This window comes from Chelonia mydas, chromosome 19, assembly GCF_015237465.2.
Source record: "Chelonia mydas isolate rCheMyd1 chromosome 19, rCheMyd1.pri.v2, whole genome shotgun sequence".
NCBI classification, from domain to species: domain Eukaryota; kingdom Metazoa; phylum Chordata; order Testudines; family Cheloniidae; genus Chelonia; species Chelonia mydas.
The window spans coordinates 3,182,355-3,195,138 of NC_051259.2; the positions used below are offsets into that span (position 1 = coordinate 3,182,355).

At 39.1% G+C, this 12,784-nt stretch overlaps 1 protein-coding gene across 2 annotated transcripts in view; it reads right to left on the minus strand.

Annotated features, from left to right (window-relative positions):
* LOC102940824 (argonaute RISC catalytic component 3) overlaps window positions 1–12,784 on the minus strand; it is a 65,062-nt gene that overhangs the window by 14,019 nt on the left and 38,259 nt on the right. The window contains exons 7-19 of one of the 2 annotated variants that reach the window (XM_037881780.2): window positions 12,592–12,693; window positions 11,195–11,282; window positions 10,881–11,028; window positions 10,210–10,329; window positions 8,261–8,383; window positions 7,898–8,031; window positions 6,997–7,181; window positions 6,525–6,684; window positions 4,750–4,840; window positions 3,622–3,816; window positions 3,086–3,220; window positions 2,229–2,330; window positions 804–1,003 (exon numbers count right to left, since the gene is read on the minus strand). In XM_037881780.2, coding sequence (XP_037737708.1) covers window positions 804–1,003; window positions 2,229–2,330; window positions 3,086–3,220; window positions 3,622–3,816; window positions 4,750–4,840; window positions 6,525–6,684; window positions 6,997–7,181; window positions 7,898–8,031; window positions 8,261–8,383; window positions 10,210–10,329; window positions 10,881–11,028; window positions 11,195–11,282; window positions 12,592–12,693 — 1,783 coding nt within the window. The remainder of the gene's footprint in view (window positions 1–803; window positions 1,004–2,228; window positions 2,331–3,085; window positions 3,221–3,621; window positions 3,817–4,749; window positions 4,841–6,524; window positions 6,685–6,996; window positions 7,182–7,897; window positions 8,032–8,260; window positions 8,384–10,209; window positions 10,330–10,880; window positions 11,029–11,194; window positions 11,283–12,591; window positions 12,694–12,784) is intronic. The other variant, XM_037881781.2, reaches the window with a different exon arrangement.

Below are 12,784 nucleotides of genomic sequence, written 5' to 3' on the forward strand. Positions count from 1 at the left end.
TTATTACCACTCACCTCATTCATGGCAGTATTTCTGGTTTCAGGATTAGAATTTAATGCACTGAGTCTTTTGGCCCATCTCCAGGTAACAATGTTCATTAAACAAAAACGTTTTTTAAACTCTTAAACTTTAAATACTTTATATAACAGAAATTGAACACCACACTATACACTTATGTATTGTGGTAGTAGTAAGGAAATGTGTTTGAAGGCCAGTCACATAGGTGATAAATTAAGCTACTGCTCAGCATGTATCTACAGCAGTGGTTCCCAAACTGTGGGTCACGACCCCAACTGGGGTCACTCCACCGTGAGCAGATGGGGTTGTGGCAATCCTGAGCGTGCGGAGGATGCCATTTTGCAAAATGACATCTTTCACACATGACCCCACATGCATTGTACATGCAATGTCATGCTGCATGGAGGATGCTATTTTGCCCTACAAAAACAGCCCCCCTTCTCCCCCACTGTCCATGCAGTGTGATCTTACACCATGTGTGCGCAAGGGCACACTGTGCAGAGAATGCCATTTTGTAAAGCAAAATGGCATCCTCCATGCAGCATGACCTTGCACAAATGGTGTGTGAAAGGCCACGCTGCATGGAGGATGCCTTTTTTAATCAGCATCCTCCAGACTGTCTGGGATTACAGGAAGCAGTACCTATGAAAATGAGGTCATGCAGCAAAAATGTTTGGGAACTGCTGATCTAGTCCGATAGTCTAAAGCCTGATACCATGGAAAGGTATCTTTTGGGCTGAGGGCTGAAAGAGGATATAAATATAAGCACTTGTGTTTTCATTTACCTGTCATGTTCTTTGTCCACAAGATGGTATCTTGCTCTGAATGCTACCAGGTGAGCATAATACGCTGGTGCAGGTATAGAAACAGAACGTGTGCAACGCACATATGTGTGGCAGAGCTGGTAAGTCAGCAGCTGAAGTTCATCTGCAGTAAAACAGTTATCATCCCACAAAACATGATAGTGTGAGGGACGGCTGGTACCCTATGGAGAAGGGAATATCAGTTCACTTGTCTGGCTCTCTCATATGTATCAAGTCAGACTTTAAGGCCAGGAGAAATTATTATGATCATCCAGTCTAACCTTCTGCACAATACAAGCCAGAGAATTTCACCCAGCAATTCCTACATCTAGACCATAACTTCTGGTTGAACAACAGTATCTCTTAAATACTTCAAGTGACAGAATGCATACCACATTAGGTAAATTGTTCCAATTGTTAGTTACTACCACTTAAAAATTTGCACTTTATTTCTAGTCTGAATTTGTCTAGCTTCAGCTCCGAGCCATTTGAGCTTATTATGTCGCTGCTAAATTTATCAGCTTCCCCACCACTACCAGAAATCTCCTCATGTAGGTACTTCTAAACCATGATTAACTCACCCTCCTACCCTTCCTTTGGGTAAACTAAATCCATCAGGCAGGGTCTGATGAAGTTCATCTTAGGATACTTAAGGAACTAGTAGAAGTAATCTCGGAAACCATTAACAATTATTTTTGAGAACTCATGCAAGATGGGTAAAATCCTGGAGGATGGGAGAAGGGCAAACATAGTACCTATCTTTGTTTAGAGCAATCAGTGATTCAAACAAAAAAACCTCAGAATATACTTGCTGCACGCCACCAAAATTCCCTGCAGTTTGGTCAAAGATTTCATAAAGAACAGAACTTAAAACTCTGAAGAGTTTAACTTCTTCCATTCTTCTGAACTCAATATTTTGATGGAATTTGCCTCATTAAGTTGGATCCCCATTGCACTGCTAGCAACACCAAACTGCTAGATTCAGTTTCATTATCCTATAGTTTACCATCAGTCTAGGCTTAAATCAACTAATTTTCAAGGCTGCTTTCAATCCTCAAATTGAATCAAGTTCTCAAACACAAACAGTGTTCATTTCATTACAACTAAACAGATGTTTAACATAGTGTTCTATTTTCCTAATGTGTAGGAGGAGGGTTCATTACTTCTCTTCAAATAAACCAACCTCACATCAAAACAGATTATGAAAATAAAAGGTACCTAACAGCTCAGTTAAGTAAGTCATTGGTAGTGCTGGTCCCAGAGACAGGTTTCACAGCTCTCAAGGAAACAGAACGAGAAGATGTTTGTCTAACATACAGTTGTGTGTGCGCATAGGCATATTTTCAAAAAAGGAAAAGAATACTTGCTGTAGCCAAATGTATTCGTTTATAAAGGAAGGAATCTTACCTGTATTCCAGCATGGCTACAGAGGTAAAAATCAAACTCGTATGGGTGTGTAATATCTGTATCTACAGTTGTTCCAGCTGGAATGTTGCCACTTCTTCCAACCTACAGAGGTGTTTTGATGAAAGCAATATTAGCTAGTCAATTTTTCAGAAAATAAAGCAATAAAAAAATTATGATGTTCTTATGTCATCCGATCGTAACTTTAAAACACAACAATCCATTCAGAGTATACAGCATTCAGTAAATGGAGCCCCCACCGTAACCCCTCCCTTTCGAATAAGCAAATGTAATGATCTGGGATGTTTGCTCTGGACAAAGCACTCCCCTCTTCTCTCTAAAGTTAAGCATGCTGCATCCACAGCACTTTCAGCTCCACCTGCCTTCAGAAGGGGGAAGTACCTAAAGATTTAACTGTATATTTTGGTTTGTGTACCCATCCAGTCTGCATTAGATCACTCAGAAAACAAGTAAACTTGACTGAAATAAAGTCCTTTATAGTTTCACATTCTCTTGTATTTAACATTTTTTTAGAGCCTGTATCAAATAGTATTTCAAGATATTTAGCTTTCTTCTAAATGACACAAACACCTGTAATTCTACAAGAACTGCCCAGGGTCATCAGCTGAAGTTTTACAACTGAATTTAGAATAAAATAAAATAAGATCTTCAAAGACAAAATAAGTTGGGGATCATTTTTTGCACCTGTCAATCCTGAGCATCTCCGTTGAATGTGAGGAATACATGAAGTGGATTTTGTACAGTTTGTACATTTGTACAGTTAGCAAAAATACTAGCACAATCTTCTCTTTCTTAACCTTTTCACATACGCAAGTACACTGGAATGGGCTAAGGATTACCCTTTCAGTTCTGTCCGCACAGAACAATCGCGTGTGGTGTCGTTTCTGTACTACGATGTAGGTTATTCCTGGCTGGTAATCTTTCTCCAGACTGATGCAGGCCTCTCTAATTGCTAGCAGCTCATAATACAACACCTACAGGCCAGAAACAATAGATTGACTCTTACATTGTACTCTGCACACCGTGTCTAGTAAATAGCACTCTGTAGTTAACACTTGTCTCATGTCTGTTATGCAATATTAGTAATTTGTAGGAAGTCTATACTCATCTATGGCTCTAAATGGTCAGCTTCTCAACAAGGAAACACATTTTTCATCCATTTGATAGAATATATCATTACTTTCTTCAGCCCCCAATCTTAAGAATTCCAAGCAGTTTCCACCTAATGGGATTCCCTAGTTGGGATTTCACACTTCCATAAGAAGCGTAGCCAATACATTGTGGTGCTACATCTTAACTCTGAGTGTGAAAAATGGAACTATAACATTGCTCAATTCAAATCTTACCACAGTAAAAAAATTCAAGTGTAACGAACCTGTCGAAATTGTCCTTCAGAAACCCCATCCCTGTAGAAGATGATACGTGTGGGTTTGAATCGCGTTGACTTGTAGAACTGGATGAGAAGTTCTCTTACCATGGAGGCCAAATCTTGGATAATCTCCTGCCGAGGTCTTTGAACTCTCACTGTGGCACAATATCTGCTTGGATGAGCATCCATACTACCTACAACCTATATGTGTGCGGGGGGGGCGGGGGGGGGGAGAGGAGAATGAGAATGTGAAAGATCCATGTGGAATTGATACAAAGTATTTTACCAGGGAAAAGGGAAGAGGTTTTAAATTTAAAGGTTTGTTTTAAGAAGAGAATAGTCAGATCATTTAAACAAATGGCACAGAATTTATTGTAAGATGTGGGTTTAGAAATCTTAAACCTCTTACAGGAACATGTTTGAAACTTGCCTTTTACTAGCCCTCCACAAAAAAAACCTATTTTATATCTGCCTTGGAATTATTCTTCCTCTTTTGTTGGCAGTGCAATATTTCTTCTTCTACCCCCACTTTAGTAATTCAAGAAAAAACTCCTCCTGGTTCGTTGCCTCTTCATTAGGAACTCTGAATAGTCCCCCTTCCATTCTGGGAAATATAGCAGATAACGTAGCAAAGAGCAGCATGGGTACCCAAGTGTCTAAAGATTTTGCCTTACAGCCCACTTGTCCTTCCCAGGCTGAAAAGGAGAAAATTATTGAAGAACTTCCTGCCAACACCAGTCTCATAAAATCAGCTTTGTTTAAATATAAACAGCAGCATTTCGTTAGTTTAACTATTAGAGATGCATGTTTTTTTTCGGAATTTGAGCACTTACAATTCAGTTATGTTCTCTCATAGAACTATTATTTAATAGCACCACTGATATAATGTCATCTTCACTAAGTATATTAGAACACTAAAAAGCATTAATCGGAAATTTTAAGCAGTACTTTTGTCTTCAAGAAGATATCTGATTTCTGTATGCGGAGAACTGGAATATACAGGGGAAAATGAAAGCCACATCAGAAGTCGATGAATTAATTTATGAAGTTTCAGTCCTCTCATAAATGTAGCTGCATTTTCTATTCTCACCTTTTCATAACATATGAGAACTAAGACAATTTCATAGGACTTACAGCAGCAATGGAAGGCTTCTTTCCGTCCCCAGCAGGCGGATGAGTGACATCTGCTCCCAAGAAGATCACCGGTTGTTGGAACACAGAAGGTCTTTAAAAACAAAAAAAAGTGACAAGTCAACCTAGCACCAACCATTCACCTACAATTAAACTTCTAAATCCTGATTTTTGTTTCTTAACTTGAGTATGGGTAGTGAAGGAGATGACATTTCTACCAGACATTCAGAAGACTATGTTTAGACAACACAATCAGTGTCAGGCACATTGTGGTGAACTTTTCCTAACGTCATTCCAAAATACATCCCTGTTTACTGCTAATACAATGCTATTACAGAAATTAGTTTAAAAACCACGATGCATGGTTAAAATAATTCAGAATAATTCCCTACAAAGACATATCATGATTGTTATCAATCATGTTGATTAGGGTAGTACTTAGAGGCCAATCAAGAATGGAGCTCCATTGTGCTAAGGCACTGTACAATGCCAAAAAACATAGCTAGAGTACACACTGTTCTGGGTGATGTGGCATGAGTAGCAAGGAGGCATGTCAACGCTTGCAATCCATTCTCATGGGACTAGAGAATGCACTATGTGCTTCATGTGTCACTTTGGCTATCGATACCTGGGCACAGAGCTTTCAGAAACAGTCTCCAGAAAGAACTTACAAGAGGTTATTCTGGACCACCACATTACCTTCTGCATACTCCACTTTTTCCAAGAATAAATCTGTTCTAGTGACACTTGGAGCTAAGGTGGCCAAATGCTCAGTCTCCAGAGTGGATACTAAGGTCTCTGCTTGCAGTAGACTGTTTGTTCTAAGATAGTGGAAATGTTTATAGACTAGACTAGTAGTACAGTGACCCTGGCCAGTGAGCCATTATCAGGAGAAGCTTCTAATCAGCGAGATCTATTAGAACAAAGGTCTCATAAGCAAGGTAGAAGCAGCCTCGTCACTTGAAACATTTAAAATTGACTGGGACAAAGCATTTGAATACAGTATACCGAACCATCATACACTAGGAGGAGGAAGATCTAGAGGACTTATTATGCAGCAGCAGAGGTGAAAGACCCATAGTACATCCTCTGCCATTGTTAACAGCACACAGGACAGCAGGATTTGTCTGTTGGCTGAGCACTGTGATCTTCTCTGAAGAATGCTGTGGTATCCTACACTTCTACCCAGACAGCCTCTCCAGACGGAATCTTAAACTTAATACTTCCATTCAAAAACAATACCTCTAGAACACCAGGATCTCCTCTCATTCATTTCTCCTCAAGTACTGGGTAGTGGCCCAACATCTCAAATGGGGATTTGATTTACAACCTTCTGATTCAGAGACTAAACAGCCATTTTGACACCTACTGGGGAGAGCTTCAATATGACCCAAGTCTCCACTTACCAGATCAGGTAGGAAGAAGTGATGGAAACTCCTTCCTTAGAAGTTTTTAAGGTCAGGTGTGACAAAGCCCTAGCTGGGATGATTTAGTTGGGGATTGGTCCTGCTTTGAGCAGGGGGTTGGACTAGATGACCTCCTGAGGACCCTTCCAACCCTGATATTCTATGAGTCTATGAATCCTGGAGGTCACTGCTGAACCAGGATGTGCTGTGAGATGCAATGTTGTAATGCCAAGAGCAGCATCTTTGGTTTCACAAACAACATACCATTTTGCACTTAACCCCCTTTCCAAAGGTTAATTTTGGATGTTAAATATCAAACTGAAAATAGACACAAGAATAAATCCCAGATTGGCCCCCATTAGAGATTCTTACCGTTGATGAGGTACAAGAATGTTGTTGATTCCTCCTAATTTAACATTAATCTTTAGGCACAGGTTTGAGAGAGTCTGAGGAGATGTTTTAATGACATTCTTGACTTGAACGCACTGCGTGGCCATCCCCAACAGCGTATCTCCCACACGTTTCACCTCCGCTGAGAAGCAAGCATTAATTTACAATTTTTTAAATGTATTAAGATTTTTAAGCCTGTTTGAAATTCAGGCAGAGAACAGAATGCAGCCAAAGCCACTATTAGTCAAATTTACATTCTGCCCTATCAACTTCCAATTCAAATGCATGCCATGACCGGTCTTCCAGTTCATTACAGCTTACGATAAAGCATCTGGTTTTGGATGACTAAAGGACAGTCATCTAGAATTTAGCATCTTACAAGCTGAGGAGCAAGTACACCAACTAGCACACTTGAGCAAAAACATATACCCCTCCCCTTATGTTATTCCCTTACCATATACAGGTGTTTTCCCTGGCAGGATGACAATGATGAGCTGGAGCCCGGAGTAGGTGTTTTTAAGGTGTCGGAACATCGGCTCCACACTGTCCGCACCCTGTGCATATTTGCAAAAACATGGCTGGCCTTGGATCGGCATCCCTGCATCCTTCGAAATCTTGCGCAGCTGATCTGTAAAACCCCTAGTGAAACAGAACGCAGTTTACTGAACTTCAACAACAGCATCCACATCTAGCAGACAAAGTGGAAGGGGAGAGAAAAAAATGTGTGCTGCTCAAGGGAAACTAAGCAGAGTGCTGATGGGCTCTTATGGCAGCACTGTACTCTGATTAGAAGGATCAGTCTTAAAATACCATTATGAAAGGTTAGAGAGGGCAAACTTTATAGGGCTTTAGGACTCCATAAGGTATGCTTTAGGACAAACGCACTAAGTAGCATGCCCCATCGTAGCAACACCACAAAAGGAGAAACACTTAATGCACCGTATCGAAGTACAGTTTCAGCTGCAAAGATGGTAGATTTTCCTAACTCCAACATAGAAGTAAAGAAGTAGTTTTGTGTTCCAAATCAAATGCCTACCCCAGCCTGAACACTAGGCTAGAATGGGCACTGGATAGGTAGCAAGTGCCATCTTAGAATTTTCAGAGCAGCAGCCGTGTTAGTCTGTATTTGCAAAAAGAAAAGGAGGACTTGTGGCACCTTAGAGACTAACATATTTATTTGAGCATAAGCTTTCGTGAATGCATCCGATGAAGAGGGCTGTAGCTCACAAAAGCTTATGCTCAAATAAATTTGTTAGTCTCTAAGGTGCCACAAGTCCTCCTTTTCATCTTAGAATTTTGAAGCTGATGGGTTCACTGAAAGAATGGTACAATGCCTGAACTATGACATGGCTTACTTCAGTATTTCTTCTCTGCATTGTCTCTGCGTTGCAAAGCAAGCTATGGCCCACATTTTGATCTCAACACCAGTGTGAAACTGTTTCCCTCGCATATCCCATACGCCATGGCTTGGGGTTGCCACTGTTCGATTCTACGGAGATAGAAGAAATATGCTGATATTCAACTGATTGAAACAGTGAGAGGAAAAAACCCACTATTTTCTATTTTAGGAAAACAGCCCTCGCAATCACAATCAAATTCTGAGCTGCTGCAATATTACAAGGGAACTGAGCTCTCCCAAAGTTTTCAGTTTTACGTGGAGAATCATCTGTGGTTTATTGTACAGCAAGATATAAAATAAGGAAAAACAAAATTCTCACCCGTCCTCCATACTGCAACATTGGAGCTGGAAGCACGCGCCCTGTCACATGGGCCATCTCATCCCGAACTTTAAACTGAAACTCCTGAACAAATGGATCTGCATCATAGTTTGCACTTCTTACCTGGGGAAAGGAGAAGTTTCCATGTTACAAAAACTCTTCAATTTTTAATCTGCATCTACAAATAAAATCACCAACAACAGAGCTGCATAAGCGTTCTGGTAAGTGTCCTCCTTTTCACTAACAACAAAAACTAAGGATCATATAAAACTGTCCAACCTCATTCACCCAGCCATTGATTAACCAAAACTCTCATTCAGACCACTTGCCCCATGACAGGAGATCTTACTCGTTCCCTTCAGTAACCCAAACATCAATTTATTCAATTTTTGCTGCTGCAAATATTTTGGATAAAAAGTGTATTGTATTGAAAAGTATCTAGCATGCATGACAATGATGCTTCAAAAATTGTAGGTAAATCTAGTTATCTTGCTAAAGTATCAATTAATTATAAATTTCATCTCTATTCTGTATATTGCTTGCAGGTATACCATGAAATTTTACTACTATTTGAAAAAGCTACCTAAAATTCAGTTTATTATATTACTAAGTCAGTGTGAAAATGGTCACTTGATGTTTAGTAACTCCACAACATGCGTATTCACGGCATTCATCAAAGCAAATTTTTTGCTGCCCTCAGTGGATAGCAAAGGACAAACTAAGTTATGAAAACCCAACTGTTTTCAGTTCCCTTTGAATATTAACAGTCAAGAGAGTATCGTGAATTAGCCTTTTCAGCATCTTTCAGAAGAGCCTTATTCCTATCAAACACAAATTTTCAGTTGTCAGCTCAAAAACACCTTTTTCAAATAGAAGTTATCCTTTAATTTTTTGTGATGTTAGTCAAATAAAACAAGATATTTCCAACAGTTCCAAGTCAGGAAAAGGTTAATGTTTTTTAGAAAGGATGGTTCTGTAAGGCAGAAAAAGGGAAAAAACACAGGACTGTCAAGTGGTGCTATTTAGCATATACTGAGGACGAATATTGCCATTGGCTAGAGTGCTTGCCTGGGACATGGGAAACAGTTTCAACTTCCTGTTTGCCACAGGCTTCCTGTAGAACCTTAGGCAAATTACTTAGTCTCTGTACATTAGCTCCCTCCATCTGTAAAATAGGGATATAATAATACTTCTCTACCTCACAGCAGTGTTCAGAGTATATCAAAAGGTTAAAGATTGCGAGATGTTCAGATAATATGGGAATGGGAGGGGGCAGATAAGCACCAGAGGTAGGTAGGTAATTTACATATATTAATTGTCAGAACATCCCTGTAAAGCAGTTAAGAACTCTGTTCATTTTTCAGATTGTTGATAACATCAAAAATTTAAGGTCTCATTCCAGCAAAACACCAGCACATGCTTAACTGTAAGCACCTGAAGTTCCATTGACTCCAATGGGAGATGTCAGCTGCTTAACGTTAAGCACATGATTCAGTGCTTTGCTGAATCAGGTACAAAATAGCCAGTGTAAGGTCCATGATTAGAACACAGGAGTCCCTAACATTTCAGTCCTGGGCTCAGACCACACCTTTAATCCTCTAATTAGAGATGTCTAATTTAAAAACTTTTGTTAATAAAATCAAGGAGGGTTCCAAATGCTGGAAGGGAGGTACCAAACAAGGTTTGGTGGCCACGTGGTACGTGAAGATTATGGAACAGGGAGGTTGGCCTGAATGCTTGACCTAGATATTCTATTTAATGGGAGGAATCAGAGGAGTCATGGGAGCAGGAGCCTTTAGGATATTTATCTGAGAATAAAGTAAGAGGTTTTAGTAGCAAAGGACAGAGACAGGGTAAGTGTATAGAGAAATGTAATTGTCTTCACAAGCGCAATGCAATTTAGTGAAGATGAACATGCTCATCCTCTGATACAGAAGTTATGAACTAACCAATCTGCTAATTTCCTCTTGTCTATCTGGGGCAGATCTTGCTGTTGCTTTGATCATGGTTGATGTCTGATTGTCTGTTAGCTTCTTGATACATCGCTGGCCTGCCACAATGTTACATACCTTAAAAAAAATAAAAAAAATTGGCAGATACAATTGCAGTCTTTACAGATGCAGCACTCCTAATATTACACAGGGAATTATGCAGTGACTACAGACGCTCCCCGGGTTATGCAAGACCCGACTTACGCAAATTCGCACTTACGGAAAAAGTTCCATAAGTCAGAAATAGGATTTTCGAGTTACGGAAATTTTTGCATAACGTACGGGTATATGTTTTCGACTTACGCAAAATTTTCAAGTTACGCAAGGCTTTCCGGAACAGAACAATTGCGTAAGTCTGGGGGGCGTCTGTACAGGCAAATCTTCTATATAAATGTAGCTGATACTTAAATCTATTTTTTAATAGTGACTTGATTGGTATCCATGCTAATAAAAGGAAAAGTTTTTCTGTCTTAACGTTTACCTCCATCTATAGTAAAACAAAAGCAGTAACAATAAAAGAATGACAACACGTATACAAATATGCTAAACTGCTTATATTGCATGAGAAATAAATTAACACTCTGCAAAAAGATGCTACTGGACTAACACCGATTTATCAGAACCATTACTTCTAGAGGCAGGTAGGTATGTTTCTGCTCCTGTCCCACTTGTAGACAAGGAAGATGAGGATATTTCAGCTGGAGGTTATACTTCTCTCTGAAGTACTGTGCTACTGTTCTCTCAACTGTCTGGCCGTTTTCTAACTGTAAAGGGAAGCTGGAAAGACAACACAAGAGTTTTAGTCAAAATAGCATTGAAAGTTTAACTACCAGCTACCAGAGTTCTCCAAAATGATTTTAATAAACTCTCAGTCCCTCCAAGTATTTGGTGTTAGGGCAAGCAAGCTGCTACACATTCTCCACTCTGAGAAATGTCTTCTTACGTTTGATGACTGGCAGGTCTCCTTGTTACATTACAAACACGGTATTTCCGTCTCATTGTTCCACAGTGAGTCACTTCAACCTTCAGACCTGTATGAAAGCAACAAGAAAAAACAATGTCATGCAACATACACACGTTAAGCATTTACATATGTTTCTTATAAGAGTACACACATAACAGAGTCAAGAACTCTTGAGTGTCAAATAGATACAATGATCTTATGGCAGTGTTAGAAACTCATGTTCTGCATTTAATGCATTATTTGATTTCTGACTTTCATTTAAGAGGTAAAAAGAAAAGGAGTACTTGTGGCACCTTAGAGAGTAAAATTTATTTGAACATAAGCTTTCGTGAGCTACAGCTCACTTCAAAAATATTTCTAATAGTGGAGAACCATGAGTTTCTTTTAAAAATAAATCCTAGCTACAATACATGCAATTCAAAGTAATTTATAATTTCAGTTGAAGCTATTATATTAATTTTAAGATAAGTGAGACTAGCCTCATGGAGACTGAAGTCTGGATTCAAAATATAGTTTTCTGTTCAGGTTCTCAAAGGACAGTAATGCCCTTTTTGCTCCTGGTGACCAATGCACCCTAGGACTGAGGAACCATATCTGTACCAAGGGGATAAGTAAGATAGGAAAGTAATTTTTAAACTAGGTGATTTCCCCCACTTATATCCATTAGCTTTAATCAGCATTTTGACTAACTTGCTTTATTTTCATTAAAAATCAATATTTCTAAATTCTAGAGATTTGTCATTAGTTTTCTGTACAATCTTGAGTAGCTGAAGTTAAGATCTAGTCCATGCTCTTTAAGCATGAGCAGAATCCTGACTCTATATGCTTTCTATCTTCTTTTGCACCATAGCTATAGGAGTTGATTGCACAGTTAGCATGAATTGATTCATGTTATTCCATGGTATCCAGCTGGTAAATTCACAGAAATCCCATTGGAATTCTAGTAAGTATATGGTAATCGAAGTTAACTCTACTCTATTAATTCCTCATAACAATGCAACATTGATATTTACATAAAAATGATACTGTGATGGTAATGTCATAGGATAGGCACACTCTCTGCCTTCAGGGACATGAAAAATGGATGAGGCAGCATTATGGTCCAATAGACAAGATACTGGACTAGGATTCAAGAGAACTGGGTTCTATTCACAGTGATGTACTCTGACACTGGGAAAATCTCTTCACCTCTCAGACTGTTTCCCCTCTCACCTTTTGTTGTCTATTTAGATTGAAATTTCTTCAGGGCAGGGACTGTCTTACTATATATATATATATATATATGCACAGTGCTTAGCACAATGGTGCTCTGATCTTATTTGGGGCCCTTAAGTACTTATAATACAAATAAATATTAACAACCAAGGTTAATTTACCTTGCAGTGTTTTCTTACAGTGGCTATTTCTATTACAATGACTGAGATGTGTTGGTGAAGTAGAGTGACAGCTGCTCACTGTACAGTTAGACATGCTGCATTCTGACTGATTTAAAAACAGAAAGATTTGTGTTTGAGCCAGTTACAAAATAATTTATCCATTAAAGGTACGGTTTTTAAAAAAATTTCTTGA